The sequence below is a fragment of the Kryptolebias marmoratus genome, linkage group LG10 (genome assembly GCF_001649575.2).
Source record: "Kryptolebias marmoratus isolate JLee-2015 linkage group LG10, ASM164957v2, whole genome shotgun sequence".
NCBI classification, from domain to species: Eukaryota; Metazoa; Chordata; class Actinopteri; order Cyprinodontiformes; family Rivulidae; genus Kryptolebias; species Kryptolebias marmoratus.
In genome coordinates this window covers 4,647,200-4,662,305 of record NC_051439.1, presented here as the reverse complement: position 1 = coordinate 4,662,305, position 15,106 = coordinate 4,647,200, and the positions used below count along the sequence as shown (strand labels likewise).

General features: G+C 38.8%; 1 protein-coding gene across 5 annotated transcripts in view; it reads right to left on the bottom strand.

The window, feature by feature from the left end:
* Nucleotides 1-1,469: 1,469 nt before the first annotated feature.
* dtnbb (dystrobrevin, beta b) overlaps nt 1,470-15,106 on the bottom strand; it is a 64,954-nt gene continuing 51,317 nt past the window's right edge. For 3 of the 5 annotated variants that reach the window (XM_017421562.2, XM_017421565.2, XM_025007058.2), the window contains 6 exons: nt 14,426-14,522; nt 14,105-14,125; nt 11,988-12,147; nt 11,486-11,575; nt 10,393-10,446; nt 1,470-5,732 (listed from right to left, as the gene is read on the bottom strand). In XM_017421562.2, coding sequence (XP_017277051.1) covers nt 5,707-5,732; nt 10,393-10,446; nt 11,486-11,575; nt 11,988-12,147; nt 14,105-14,125; nt 14,426-14,522 — 448 coding nt within the window. In that variant the 3' untranslated portion in view covers nt 1,470-5,706. The remainder of the gene's footprint in view (nt 5,733-10,392; nt 10,447-11,485; nt 11,576-11,987; nt 12,148-14,104; nt 14,126-14,425; nt 14,523-15,106) is intronic. The other 2 variants (XM_017421564.2, XM_017421566.2) reach the window with 1 other exon arrangement.

Below are 15,106 nucleotides of genomic sequence, written 5' to 3'. Positions count from 1 at the left end.
TAAACTAATTTCTGCTTCTTTCAGCTTTTGTTCTTCTAGCTTATGCAAATCTTCTACAAATCAGCTTCTGTTCCACTTTTTGCATCAACTTCAGCTGTTCAGCATATCTTCAGCCGCTTTCAGCAAAATCATTCAGCAAAAAAAGCATTCACACTGCATTTTCGCAGGAAATGCAACTTCTCTAGTTTATCACTCAGCATTCATGCTGCATTTTCACATAAAATGCTATTTTTCTAGTTTTGCATGCCGAGTTTTTCCTATGATTTATTAGTTTGTTTCATTTAGATATTTTCTTGTGTTCAGCGTGTCTTCTTTTAGTTTCCTCCTTGTGTCATTGGCCAAATGTTCCTTCAGTCATCCTTTATTCACACCTGTTCTGTTTCCACTCACCTGCTCTCACTCAGTAAATCCTCCCACGTAACTTCACTTCCTGTCAGATCCTTCTGTTTTTTTGTGTTTCCCTCCTCCTTGTTAGCCTCTAGTTCTATTATACACCTGTGTTGTTTGTATTGTTAGCGCTGTGCTGCCTTGTCCACATTATTTCATAATGTTGATCTCATAAAAATAAAGTCCTTAAGATTTGCAGGTTCCAAATTTTGTTAAAAGGTAAAAGCTCATAATTTGATTTTTTTACATTTTTGTTATACCTAAGATTATCACCGTTATCAGGTATAAAACTGTTTCTGGTTTAGTCTTAAATCATTGTCCAGAATGAAAAATAACAAAACAGATAAACATGTTTACTGATAATAAACATACAAATGAATTAATTCATTAAAACAAAGATTAAAAGCACTATCAAGTTAGTAGATCAGGGCATTAAGCAATATTCGTAATGCTAATATGTCATAATAAGCACTAAACAATTTGAACTTTTATTAATTTTCTCTTTTTTTAGTTTATATTGCAAAGTAAAATATTTTTAAGTAGACAGTTACTATCATATCATGTTATCATACTTTCAGTATATTACTTAATAAACACATCATTTCTGATATGTAAATAAAATATTTTTGTACTTGCTGAACGCATAATTAAGTGTAACGACATACATCAAATTTTAATACAGTATGTTTAATGAAACTTTTTTTTGGAGATTTTTGAATCTCAAAGTAGGCTGTATTTACAGACAATTTGCATCTGCCAAGCAAAAGCAACTATTTCCTGTTATGGAATGCCTACAATAGATTATTTACATGGGATTTTCATACAAGCATCCATCCTCTTCCTCTTATCTGTGGTCGGGTCACTAACAGGTCCAGAATGGAAACCAAGACTTCCATCTCCCCAGCGACACTCACCAGCTCCTCCTAAAGGATCCCAAGGTTTTCCCAGAGAGGATATATAATTCCTACAGCAAGTTCTGGATCTGCCTTGGGGTTTCTCGGGAACAAGACTGGCAGATACTTGAACCCCTGACCTGGAGGGAACGTTCAAGCACATAACAAACCCAAAATGACCAGTGTGAGTCATATTTGAAATCTTTTTAATATATCTCACATTTGATTTATTTACAAAAAAACAGTGGTTTTGTGACATAAACTATGTTTTGTAAAATCAACATGAGAAACAAATGTGTACAGGAAGCATACAGAATACACACACAGATAAATAACATCAGGGGAGTGCTGTTGTCTGCTTTGTACATTGTGTTTCTGGAAACCACAAAATGATCACAATGTGTGCACTTCCATGTGTTTTATTGGTATAATCCCACGTTGCATCTGACGGGGGATATATACAGTATTGCATTAGCACTGATGAAAATTAAACTCATCACTCTTCATCAGTAGATCTTGAATGCTTAGTTTTTTTTTTTAAATCATGATAATATAACTATTAAACGTGAATTTTGCCAGCAGCATGAATCTTTACATATGAACATCCCCAGGCAGTTTGTGAACAACATATTAACGCAGATATACTTTAATATATACCTGGCATCAGTGTGACACGCAATGTCTGCAAACAGTTTGGCACAAATGTAAAGGCTGAGCATAAGTTTCCCTTCAGAACACAGAAGATAAATAAATAAAACACACAAATAAATAAATAAATTCTCTACAAAGTCACAGACCCAAACTTCGACACATAGAGGCTGATAGATCGTCTGATTTGCTGAACGGTTACTTTATACAGCACTTTACGATACAGGTACAGGCACAGACTGAAAGAACAAAAAGGGAAAGGAAAATACATGTAGGGGAAAAGGAAACGTGAGCAGTAGTTTCGGATTTCTTTTTTCCGCACTTTTAAAATTTGCAAGTCTGTAATTTTTGCGAGCATCTGAACAACATTCTGCTTTTCAGTGACGATGAAGCGTGTGCGAGTGAAACTGCATTTTGGCGATCTCGTTACAAAGACTGAACTCCACCAATAATGCAGGCCATATAATAATAACAGTAATGATAGCATACATCAGAAAGGAAAGATCACATTTAGAAAGACAATAACAGAGGAGCCTCTTGTTCATTTTCTTGACACAGTGTAATAGGTTGTTAAAAACCTTAGCTTATAGGACAGCTTTAATGCACAAATCACAAGAAGAAAAAGAAAACAAGCTTTTTGCAGTTCTTGTAAATCAGATTTAGAGAACTGAACTTATCACTTCAGACCTTTATCATTTTGCATTTACAGAAAGCCGAACAATGCCCATTTTAATTCAAAATGGATACCCTGAATGACATAACATTGAATAAAAAATAATAAAAAAACCGCAAAATATTAACGTAAACCTGACCTGATTTTCTGTTTGACTTGGAATGACCAATCTGTCCAATCAACAACCGCCTCTGTGACAGAAACGTTATCAAGCTTTTCCCCAAAAAGACACAAATTCACCCAAACTAAACCCCAAAAAACATGCTTTAACAAACATTACTTCATTTGTAAAACAAAAACTCCATCTTCTGATTAACATTCTCTATTTTCTGTTGATCTCTAGTACGAACCTAATCAATTTTACCCCAAAATAGACCAAATGAATTCTAAGATGTGCTTAAAACTGAACCCTTTTATGTACAGTGCATTGAAAATGTCTTCATGCCTGCTGACCTTTTCCACATGTTGTCACGTAAAAAAACAAAAACCTCAGAGTTCAAACAGCATCATGAAAACCAAGGAACACAGCAGACAATTCAGAGACGAAGCATATTCATGTATCCAGTTAAAGTCCAGACCTAAATCCAGCTGAGAATGTGGGGCAAGGCTTGAAAACTGCTGTTAAAAGACGCCCTCCATCCTGTCTGACTGAGCTGCAGCTGTTTTGCAAAGAAGAATGGGCAAAAAATTAAATCTCTAGATGTGCAAAGCTGGTAGATACAAACCTCAAAAGATTCACAGCGAAAGGTAGGTCTACCAAGTATTCACTCGGGGGTGGTGAATACAAATGCACACAACACTTTGCAGATTTTCATTGGTAACAATTATGTATTTTCACAATTCTTCACCACTTTGTGTTGGTGCATCGCAGAAAAATCTCAGTAAAATGCTTTGAAGTGTGTGGTTGTAACGGAACAAAAGGTAGAAAGGTTCAAGGGGTATGAAGACTTTTTCAAGGCACCGTATATTTGACCTTCCAGTCTGTGGTGAATGATTTCTTGCATCTGTAAGGACCGTCCTATCATTCTGTAGCTCTGCAGTCCCTGAGCTCATACCATCATTGCACATTTTCAGTAACCTTTCATCAACTAAATAAAGCTATTAAAGTACCTGCTCACTACGCCCTTCCGTCCCCACATTCTGAGTAACTGTTCACGACTAAAACTCAATGCCTAATTCACTACAGTCCTGAGGTGTTTCCCTACACAGTAAACACTGTGGCTACCTTCAGAAGGAGGCACCATGCTGCGCTGAGCGTTACAATGCCCTTCAGGGGGTTTTCACTGGGAGTGGAGGAGACTTGGCTCATTATTGTGTTTGCAGTAGCCCCCGTGGTTTCCAGCCGCACAGCCCTGAGATTGGCAGGCGCTGCTCACTGGGAGCACATTAGCAGCAGAACAGTAAATGACTCAGCCTGGTGTGTTCACATGCACACGTTATTCTGGACGCCAGCTTTGGGGGGTATACCGGATAAAATCAAAGGGCCCAGCATTTCTTGAAGGAATGCATATCGCCCACCACCTTTCAGGCAAGAGTTTTCAATTAAAATCATCTAAAATGTTACAGATGTTTTGGTCAAATTTAGTAAATCGCCTTATTATTGCACTATAATCTCAGGCATTATTGTGAGATCTTGTGGGGTTTGTTAGCACAACAAGAATATCATTACTACTAGCTACTACCACACAAAATCTTAGCTCAACATCTGTAAAACTGACTGAGCCTTTTATAACTAAAAAAAAAACAAAAACGGAGCCCCCTCGTTTTAGGGGGTATTGGAATGTGGGAGCGTCTAGTGTTACAGTGAATATGAGAAGACTGGAAGCTGCTCACAAACAGCAAGCCTGACTTTATCTCATGTGTTTGCACAGAAAAATCCCCCAAACCATTTGCAAAACCATGTGTTTAAATATATTATCTAAGTTTTCTAGTATTCAACAACTATCAGAACAGACAGTTTGAGCTTTCTGTATCTTATTCTAACAGAAAATCTGCTTTTTATGAGTGGTTTTATTACACAGTTTGTTGGCTGGATGTAGTGACTTCCTGGAAATTAAAGTTTTATAAAGTCCCTTTTTATCTTTACGTAGCCACAGCACCTGTTTCAAATAATCAGAAACAATGTCCCAGCTCAAAAATCCTTCAATCACATCAGGAAATTGAATCATTTTTTGCTTGCCGCCTTTCATGTTTTTTGAGTTTTAGGGTAAATTTCTCTTTTATTGAGAAATGACAGAGTTTCAGCCAATTTGGTCCTACCTTGAAACTAACAGAAACCCTGATCCTGTGATATTGTGAGAGCTTGTGGGATCTGTTAGAGCTTGAAGCATGTGTTGAGGATGCCTCTCAGCTACTACCACATCTAGATCAATATCTGCAAAAAACACTGAGTTATGACCAGTTTTGATTTTTCTAAGCTCAGTTGGCTGACATGGGTGAAAAAGATATTGCCCTTTCACCTTCAGCTGTGGGCAGTAACTACTTGATTTGACTATAGCGACAGCAAACCTCAGCTCCAGAATTTCCATGTGCATGTAAACACATTTCTCATGACCTCTGAAGACACTCCTGACACCCCGAAGCTGTCTCCACAACCCCACAAAGACCTGGCATAGCATTGTACAGTATCTAAATCCGGACATGAATGCAACTTCACGCAAGTATGATCAGGAAAATCAATGTAGAAAAAAAAGAAAAGGCTAAGCACTCAGAAAGCAGTCGACAGTGACAGTGTGGCATCGGGACGCCTTCTTCTCACGTGTTTACAGTATTTATATACAGAATTTGCTGGAATGGAACGGTTGGGAGAAAAAGCACAACAAGCCATTTCTTTGCAGTCATGAGGGAAATTGATTAATTACAGCAGGTTTTTTTTTTTTTTGTTTGTTCGTTTACAGGACAACATACACACTTGCTAATTAGGCACATCTTGCTACCTGCAAGGTGTGAAGAAACTTTTTTTTTTCACATAGTGAAATCCTTTTTCGATTAGATGCATGCATTACTCTACGTGCTAATGCCAGGGGCTTCCTGTTGCTGCTGATCCCTCCCAGGTGATGACTGCTCCTCCTTGCAGGCCAGGACGGTCTTGGTGAGCTTGTCCCCTCAGTGCTTTTGTACTCTCATCGGGCCTGGATACACAAACAGAACAAGAGTGTATTTTAGTGCTGCTGACAGCCTGAAAAGTCTGGGCAAACTAATAAAAACTGACACAGACTTTTGTCCATACAAGAATGTTATTTTTTTTTCATAATCATTTTTTTTTGTCTGGCATTTTTAAAAAGATTGTGGCACCGTTTTCAGTAATGTTTTCATCCACACAGAAAATGGGACAAAATGCTGCCGTAACTGTCAGGCATTTATGTGGAGCTGTAACGCTGCCGTGAGAATTAACCGGAAACCGGAAACAAGATGTGGAGCATGAAGCGTACATACTGGGTACAAACTATTTATTAACCAGGCAAATGCCATTGAGATTCCAGATCTCTTTTTAAAGGAAGGCCTGGACCTGAAAGCAGCATGCATGAGAGAGGAAAACCCGAGGAAACCAGAATACCCGGAGAAAACCCAAGCAAACATATGGAGAACATGCACACTCACACAACCAGGGTTTGAACCCAGGACCTTCTTGTTGTGAGGCAACAGTTCTAACCACTAAGATGTCTTGCTGCCCAAACTATGGACTGTACACAAGCATATATGAACCACAGACTGTAAATCTTTGAGCTGTATTAAAACTAGAGAGCGGCCCAGAAGCCAGAAGTTGAAGCCACAAAGGACAAGTGCCCCCGGGTTTCTGACAAGTTCTGAGTCCCACCCCTCAATGTAAACTGTCAGGTTGGGTGGAAATTGCAGCGAACCCAACATGCAGACTCATCTTGAAGTTCCAGGAAGGATTAATTGATTTAAAAATAAAAGAAAAACAAAAGCTGATGTGGCTGCAAAAGAAACTAAATAAAAAACATAAACTAGATTCAGACATGAAAGGAACTGCGAGAGGCAAAACACGACAGGAACAAAACAGTGCATGAAGCAACAACAGACCAGTGAGTAAGTGGAGGAGTTGACCAGGTTTTAAAGGCAGAGGGTAATTAAGGGAGGTGGGCACAGGTGAGTGATTACAAACTTGGATCAGGTGAAGATGGGCGTGGCAGGTAAACCAATGATAAACTGAGTAGAAGTGAATGATGACAGGAAACAGAGACACAAGGAGCAAAAACAAAACAAGAAGACAATCAAATGACAAAATAAAAGCAAACAATAAACCCAAACTGAAACATGAACCAAAAACATGAAAACATTAACCCCAAATCCTGACATAAACGAATGGGACTTTGCTTTTATTAAAAAATAAAATAAAATACACCTCAGATAACTGTTTTCAGGTACTGATCTTTGTTTATTCACTTAGCCTTCACCTCACTGCTGTATGTTCACATTAGTATTTTTTTTAACATGTTTAGTTTTGAGGTCTAAAGAAAAGTTTTGTGTTACACTGACAGTGTGAAAGCCTGTTAGTGAGTTGGGGGATTGTGTAGGAGGTACTTTCATATCGAGGGTACAGCTTCATGTCCCTGGTGCACAACCTCTGACTACAAAAATACAACATAACAGGACCCCAAAAAACAGACATTTTGATTTGTAGTCTGAGCAACGGGAGAAACTGAAGACGCTTTGTCCATCTTTGTTAATGTTGATGCTGTATATATTATACAGTCTATGGTTCAAACTGTAAACACAAGAAGAAAAAGACGAGGATGGAGAATACAAGAGCAAGAACCAAACTTCTGCTTTGTGTCACATTAAACTAGAAGACCATAAAACACCTCACAGTAAGTACTGACTGGGTGTCGTTTCCGTCCAAATATGTGGACGTATGGATGCTTTTCAGAGACCATATCCAGCGAAGGGCGGAAGGTTTTTCCTCATAATGTTCAAAGCATATCAGGCTGAAATCTTTGAACATAAATGACCATTTCCCATGTTTTAAAATGTTTACTTGATGTATATTGCAGTTTTTTCTTCTTCTTTTTTGCAGCTTTGTTTCTTTGTACTGTTGACAGTACAGTTAAGTGATAAAAACCTTTTGACCTTAGATTGTTTGGTGTAATAATGAGGGGTTTTGCTCTGTTCTGTTTAAGGCAATGCTATTATTCATCAGCCTTGACTGTTCATTGTCCACTGCAATGCGTCTGTTACACTTGGGATTGCAGATTAGGTTAGACGTGGATCTATGACATCTTTGTTTTAAAAAGGTTGTGTGTAGGCTGTCCACACAAAAACACAAATGTGGTGTTTCAGGATTTTTTTCACTCTGGAACCTAGATTTGAAAAGTACTGTTTAGGGGCTCCTAAGGCCCTTTCTGTGTGGACACAAGAGTAAGATGATAAAAAAACCTTTATGTATTCCAGAAGACCATTCCTATGTGTCCAGAGCCTCAGTGGCAGTAAGCCTCAATGCACTGCTATTTTTGAATGGAGTGAGACAGCAGTAGCCCAATAAACAGAAGCAGGCAGGTTCATTATGGGAGGTTATTGGTGCCATGCAGATATTTAACTGCAGCCAACTCTTGCGGTCCAAATAAATAAAGCAACAGCACAGTCATTAGTAGAACCAGATGCTGTTTCTGTACTTCAAAGTGCTTGTGCTTCACTTTTTAAAGTTAACTAGACTAATTATGGAAGTCAAGAACAAGTGAGTTTGCAAACATTTTCTTTTTAAACAAATTAAATCCAGATTTAACCTCCTGGGAAAAAATAAAAACCCCTGATGATAACAGGTTCAAAGTATGTGCCAGTATCAGAACGTTTGCCTTAAAATAATGGGAAAATTATTTATTATCTTTCATTCATTCGGGAAATAACCTTTTTTCTAGTGAGGACATTTATTTTCTTTAAAATCTTGATTTCATGATCTGTTTTCCTATATCTGGAAGCTATTCTTTCTAACAATTAAAGGGACCGTCTGGTCATTTTTGAAGTGATGTTCTGCCTAATAGTCATCAATAGTTAGTACATTATCAGGTATGACATCAGACATTGAACAAAGAGTATGGAAAAAAGGCAAAAGTCTTCATCCAGGCTAGGCTAATGGCTAGCCAATTGAGGTCCTGTTTTTTATTTTCATGCTTATAAAACAGCTCTTTCTCTAAAACATACCGGTATGAAAATGCTACATTGGCTAATATTTAACCTCTATACTTTTGCATGACACCATTGTTTAATTTCTTACTGTTTTCTCAGTCAAACAATGTTTGTGTACTATACAAATGCATGTGTTCGGGGCATAGATCGCTTCACACAGATGGTGCCGAGGATGTATCAGTCCACCAGGAGTTGTGTCAAATTTTGGACTGACTAGATGATCAGGTCTATGGATCCATTTAGCAGCCTCAGCACCATCAGCAGAAACATGATCAATGCGCCCCACACATATATTTTTGCATAGTAAACACGGCTGTTCGGTTGAGAAAACGTGACAAACTAAACTGTGTCATGCAAAAGTGTGGAGGTTTAATATTAGTTAATGTACCGTTCTCTCACACCTGTATGTTGTTTTTGAGAAAGAATTGTTTGACAAGCCTGAAAAGCAATAACCATTAGAGCTCTTGTTTAGCTAGCTATTAGCCTAGCCTGGATAAAGACTTTAGCCCTTTTCTCCAAGGTCTATGTTCTGTGACTGTTATAACTTCAAAATGACTAGACTATCCCTTTAATCTCTACCCTGTTGTAAATAGCTCTTTGAACAATCTAAGTTGGGAGAAAATTGTTGACTTTTAACTGGTCTGACAAGCTAACGCCTAGTTCAAGCAGAGCCAAGTGGATTACTGCCAATTTAAAGCAACTTTAATCACCAAAATATCCCAATGGTTCACACAAACCTTTACACTGTATGGACTGTTATGAAGTTTTGAAGGTTAGAGTTGGAAGCAATCCGCTCTGGAAGCAGGTCTGCTCTTATTAGCTTTTATTAGCTCAACAATACAGTTTGAGCATATTGACAAGATAATATTAACTACACGGTTCTGTGGGTAGAAATATTATATTCCTGCCAGACATGACCCAAGGCTGTACTGAAAGTAGCTGCTGCTGCTTCAATTTACTCTGCAAATAATCAGAGAATTCGATGTAAATAACAGTAACGTGAAATCAACAATCTGGGTCTAAATAAGACTTTATTATCTAGACCCAGATTAATTGTCCTATCTTTAGGATTTCAATTGGGTCCCATCCAGACCACAGTCAGGCCATTTAGAGATCTCTAGTTTATGAAGTTGTGTTTGCGTGAACACCTATGAAAAGACAGCAGCAATCTACTTTGGTTCTAGCTGAGCTCAGACTAGCTTTTAGCTCATCTGTCCTGTCAGACGTCTTTTTTCTTCAAAGTGAAGTCTTATACAACACCTATCTACAACAGGTAAGATATCAGCTGTTCATAGTTTTATTTTACAGAACCCCACTTGAAAATGAACAAATTGTTACTTGAAGAAAATATATTTTACAGGCTTTATAAAAACAGTATGATAGGATTTAATGATCTTTGCAAGCTCCCCAGTTCTGGACTTTAATGTTGTGAAATATAATATTAATTAACCACAATTTATACTTTTTCTTCCTCACTCAGCTTCAGCTGAAAAAAATGAAAAAAAATTGCATCTGAGCCAATAGTAATGCTAATTAAATATATTTGTGTGTGTGACACGCTGTTTATACACTTTCCTCCTCTACAGATTGGTTAGGCTTGATAGCTGCAGTTAGAGGTCGAATGTATCAGTGAGTGGCTGAACCCACCTCTGTCTCCACCGTTCCTCATGTTGGTCTCATCTTCGTCTCCTCCATCATCCACTAAGAATAAAGGACAGCCAGAGCAGAGAAGTGCAGATTTATTTATTTATACAAAAGGAAGTTAAAGGCCTAGCATTCATTTTAAGAATTGCATATCGCCTGCTGCATTTCATGCCCCCCCCCCAAAAAAAAAACCTTAATATGAGGCCAAAGTTAAAGCTGTTTTGGTTAAACCTTGAGAATGTCGTTATGCATGGTCTTATGTGAAATTGTGAGAACTTGCACGTTGTGTTACTATTAATAGTATGCGTTGAAGATGGCTATCAGCTACTACCTCACCAATTTATCTCAATATCTGTAGATTTAACCAAGTTACTCAAATCAAATAATTTAAATTCAGTTTTTATATAGTCCCAAGTCACAACAAAAGTTATCTCAGGTCTCTGAACAAAAGCATTAAAAAAGCATAAAAGTTATCTATCTAAGGAAGCCAGCAGATTGTGTTGAATCTTCAAGTTAGCAACAGTGGAAAGGAAAAGTTATAGACATTTTTGTGTTGGCTAATATCGATTAGTTCCAGCAGCCATCTTGAATTGGGTTGGCTCCAAAAATCAATCAGTTGTAGCTTAATGGTCTTGATTACTTTCTGAGAGTTTTGTTAAAATCTGTCCAGTGGTTGATGAGATATTTTACTAACAGACAGACAGTATTGACTTTTAACAGCCGATGCCAATGTTTAAGCAAAGATGTTGTGAAATGCACTCAAAGTTTGTGTTGGAAATCACTCTCAACTACTACCACCCCCAAGTTTAGCTCAATATCTGTAAAACTGACTAAAGCAGAGACACTGTTCTTTTCTTTTTTAGGAGGAGTTGTAGCTATTTTTTATGTGTTTGATATGGTCAGTTAGATGTGGTGGCCATCTTGAATCTAACTTACTCCAAAAGGAAATCAGTTAGAGATGTACATTCGGTGATTACCTTCTGAAAGTTTCATCAAAATCTGTTCAGTGGTTCATGACATATTTTGCTGACACTACAGACAAACAAACACATGCAGCTTTGCCTTTGGGCGGTGAAAACGTGTGGAGTAGACAAACCTGAGTGAAGCTCTTTCACCAGTGATGACATGGTGTTTGTGATTGAGTCAGCAGCAACTAGAAGATCATTCCGCAGATTTCTAGGTACACCTGAGAAAAAGTCATTTTAAGGTCAAACATGCATACTTCTTAGTTACTAAATGGACTTTACTTACATAGCAGGCCACTCAAAGAGCTTTACAACACAATCTGTGCCCTCATCTCCCCATCCACACATTCATACAGCACTGAATCTCTACAAAGCTGATCTGAATAAATCATTCTGTAGAGTCTAATCAGTGGTTTAGATCACATTCATACACCGATGGAGCACATCGGAGGCAGTGAGAGGATCAGCGTCTCACCCAGGGACACTCTGACATGTGACTCCTGCTGGGAACTGAACCTCCAACTGTCTCGTTGGAGGACGACTGCTCTGACCACAGAGCCACAGCCGCCTCCAATCAACAGACGGCTCTTTATTATCTACAAGTTTCTAATGATGCTTTTTGTTCAGACTCACCCTGAGCGAAGGCCTCCAGCACGTCCCCTCCCACCCCCGCCAGGCAGTCCTGCGGTGTGTGGGTCGGGGTGGAGCCAGCCGAGGTGGAGCGTATGGGCATGGGCATGGAGCAGCCTGCACCGTGACTGGGAGAAGAATGGGGGGAGCCTCCAGACTGGGACTGCAACACATAAAAATCATTTTAAATAAAATCATCCAGTGGTTCATAAAATCGTTTTAGTAAAAGACAAACAAGGTTGAATCCAGAAGGCGATGCTAAAGTTTTAGGCAAATGATTAACATTTGGAGTATGTGTCTTAAATGACTGTCAGCTACAACAACCAGGATTTCCCGCGGTTCCTGGTAGTTTGTTAATTTAATGACAGAGATATAGCCATTTTTGTATTTTCAAAAGTAAGTTGTCTGTGGCAGCCATTTTGGATTGGGTTGACATTAAAAGGTAATCAGTTGTGGATTTACATCCTATGATTATTTTCTGGAAGTCTCATTAAAGTCTGTTCAGTGGTTGATGAGATATTTTGCTAACAGACAGAGTTGACTACAGATTTTATACAAAGGTTTTGCTCAATCTGTTAGAACTCTGAATATGTGTTGTTGATGTCTCTAAGCCACTGCCACGTCAAATCTTAAGTCAATACCTGTAGAACTGACTGAGTTATAGGCATATTTGTGTTTTTTAAGGTCATCTGGCTGTGGTGGCCATTTTGAATCAGGTCAACTTCAAAGGGTAATCAGTTGTAGCTGTACATCCAATGATTACTTTCTTCATTGAAATTTGTCCAGTGGTTCATGAGATATGTTGTTAACAAACTCGCACAAACACACACACAGGTTAAAACATTATCATCCGCCTTTCAGTGCCAGGCGTTAAAAATAAAAATACAATTTAATTAAAAAATGTCAAGATAAATACTGCCTTCTGTCTTGTCTACAATAGAGGATAACACCTTTTTTACTAAAAAAAAGACCTATTTTTTGTTGCCTGGTTTGATTAAAGATGAAGGTTTAAAAAAAAAAAAGTCTGTCCAAATAAAATGTCTAAATCAGCTCTCACAAGTTTTAGTTCACAGATGGAATGGTTTTTTAATGCTGCAGGGAATATTGCTCTATTTTGTCCAAGAATGCCACCTGTGCTACAAGCATCTTATAATTAAAAAGCCCTGAAAGGATTTCTTCATCTTCATTTATCTGCCTGAGTAAATATAACTACAAAGCAGTGAGTCTGAAAATGTGCAACAAATGTTGGCTACATGTCATGCCAGAGAAACAAAGCAAGCCTTTTGTTCCCAGTGTGTGTGTGTGTGTGTGTGTGTTTGCAGATGTTTTGTTGAACAGATCCACGTGCCCTTCTGTGCTCATGATTCATTTCAAGGTGTGGCCCTTCAGTTCAGACGTCAAAATGGCCCTCTGGAAAAAGAAAACAGTAGCCCACGACTGCTCTGGCCTTTTGATGGAGGGAAAACTCTTCTATGGATCAACTGACTTTAAGTGCTGCTTTACAGACACCAATTGAAGCTTAAAGAAGAGCTGGAACCATTTAGCTGTTAAAGATGACATTTATCAAAGCCAACATAGACACAGATGTGACTGAAAGAACTTAATCCTTGCAGGGAGAACAAGAAAAACTGACGGTTTAACGTCTGGTAATGAAATATCGAGCTTCTCTCTCTTCAGTGCATCACCTACGTACATGAAGGGGTGGATGTAATTGATGTGTGGGTGTTGTAGTGCTCAGTCTGAGGCTGTATTTCATAGAGAGAGGATCTCTGCGGTGTCTCTGGGACTGTGGCAGACTGGCTCAATGGCTCTGAGCCAGGCAGCAGATGGCGAGCCAGACGCAGTCACATCCGAGGGAGGCTGTTAAAGCTAATGAAAGGAGAAGGTCCTTGACTTTTGGACTAATAAAAACACAGTTTTCCCAACTTGTTTGGTTTCGAAAACTGGCTTTAAATTTGATGTCTCCGTGGCTCGCACCTTTGAGGTGCACTGCTCTGCATTTCCACAATTATCTGCCAATCACGTCTGCGGGAAAGAGCGGGAAGCAGAGATGTGTTCAACTAAGTAGTGTGGCTGGAGCCTGGTACTGAGGGTTGCAAACTAAATCACGGTAAACTTACAGCCTGTTTCTGCTCCTCATCCTATCAGCCAGCAAAGGGAAGCAGAGAAAGAGCAAGAACAGCGAAAGCAAGAAAATTAAAGTCATGAAACGAAGAAGAAAGTGATATTTGCATGCATCAAATGGCACTTTTACACAGCAAAAGATTAAAGCAGTGTCTTGGTTTTTGGACAATTATACGCACTTCCTTTAATTAAACAGCACACCAACCTTTAAAGCCCATTTATTTAGGAGATTAAATGTGCTACCTCATGATCTCAACACTGAGGTTTTTAACATCCCACTTCCAGAGAAATCTTCTAGAAGCAGGAGGCAGTTTTACCTTCAGCAGCCTCATGAGTCCCTCCAGCTGCACCATCAGCTCTCGCCTGCTCTCCTGCAGGGCCGACATGCGCCTCTCCAGCTCATCTTTCCTGTGTCTGTGGACGAAGGCGTGAAACACGTACAGGACATATTCATCTGCAATGCAGGAATGTTGTGTCAAAACAAACAAAAAGTTCTACAAATTAGAGTTAAGACAGACAGCTCACATGTCAACTTTACCGCTGAATAATTGTTGATTTTCTTTTGGCTGCTTCCTTCTTTAAGAGTCGCCACAGAGAGCGAACTCGCACAAAAAATGTAGCAATTGTTTTACACTGGAAGCCCTTTCTTACACAAACTGGGCTCAAACCTTAAGTTTTAGGATTACAAGACTGCAGCACTGATCACCGAGCTGCCGCAGCCCAAATGATACCACTGAATAATAATAATTAAAGTTTTAAATGAACTAGACAATTTGTATCGTGAATACTGAGTTCTGAATGAGTGCTGAAATGTGCTGAAGGAGCTAAAACTAAGTTGTTAAAGTTAAAACGGACAGAACAGAGGCTACCCTTACAAAAAAATCTCACAAAATTCACATGTGATCACATGTGATTCCCATTTTCCACATGTGGAAATGTGGGAATCACATGGGATTCGCATGTGATCACATGTGAAAGTCACATGTGATTTTCATGGG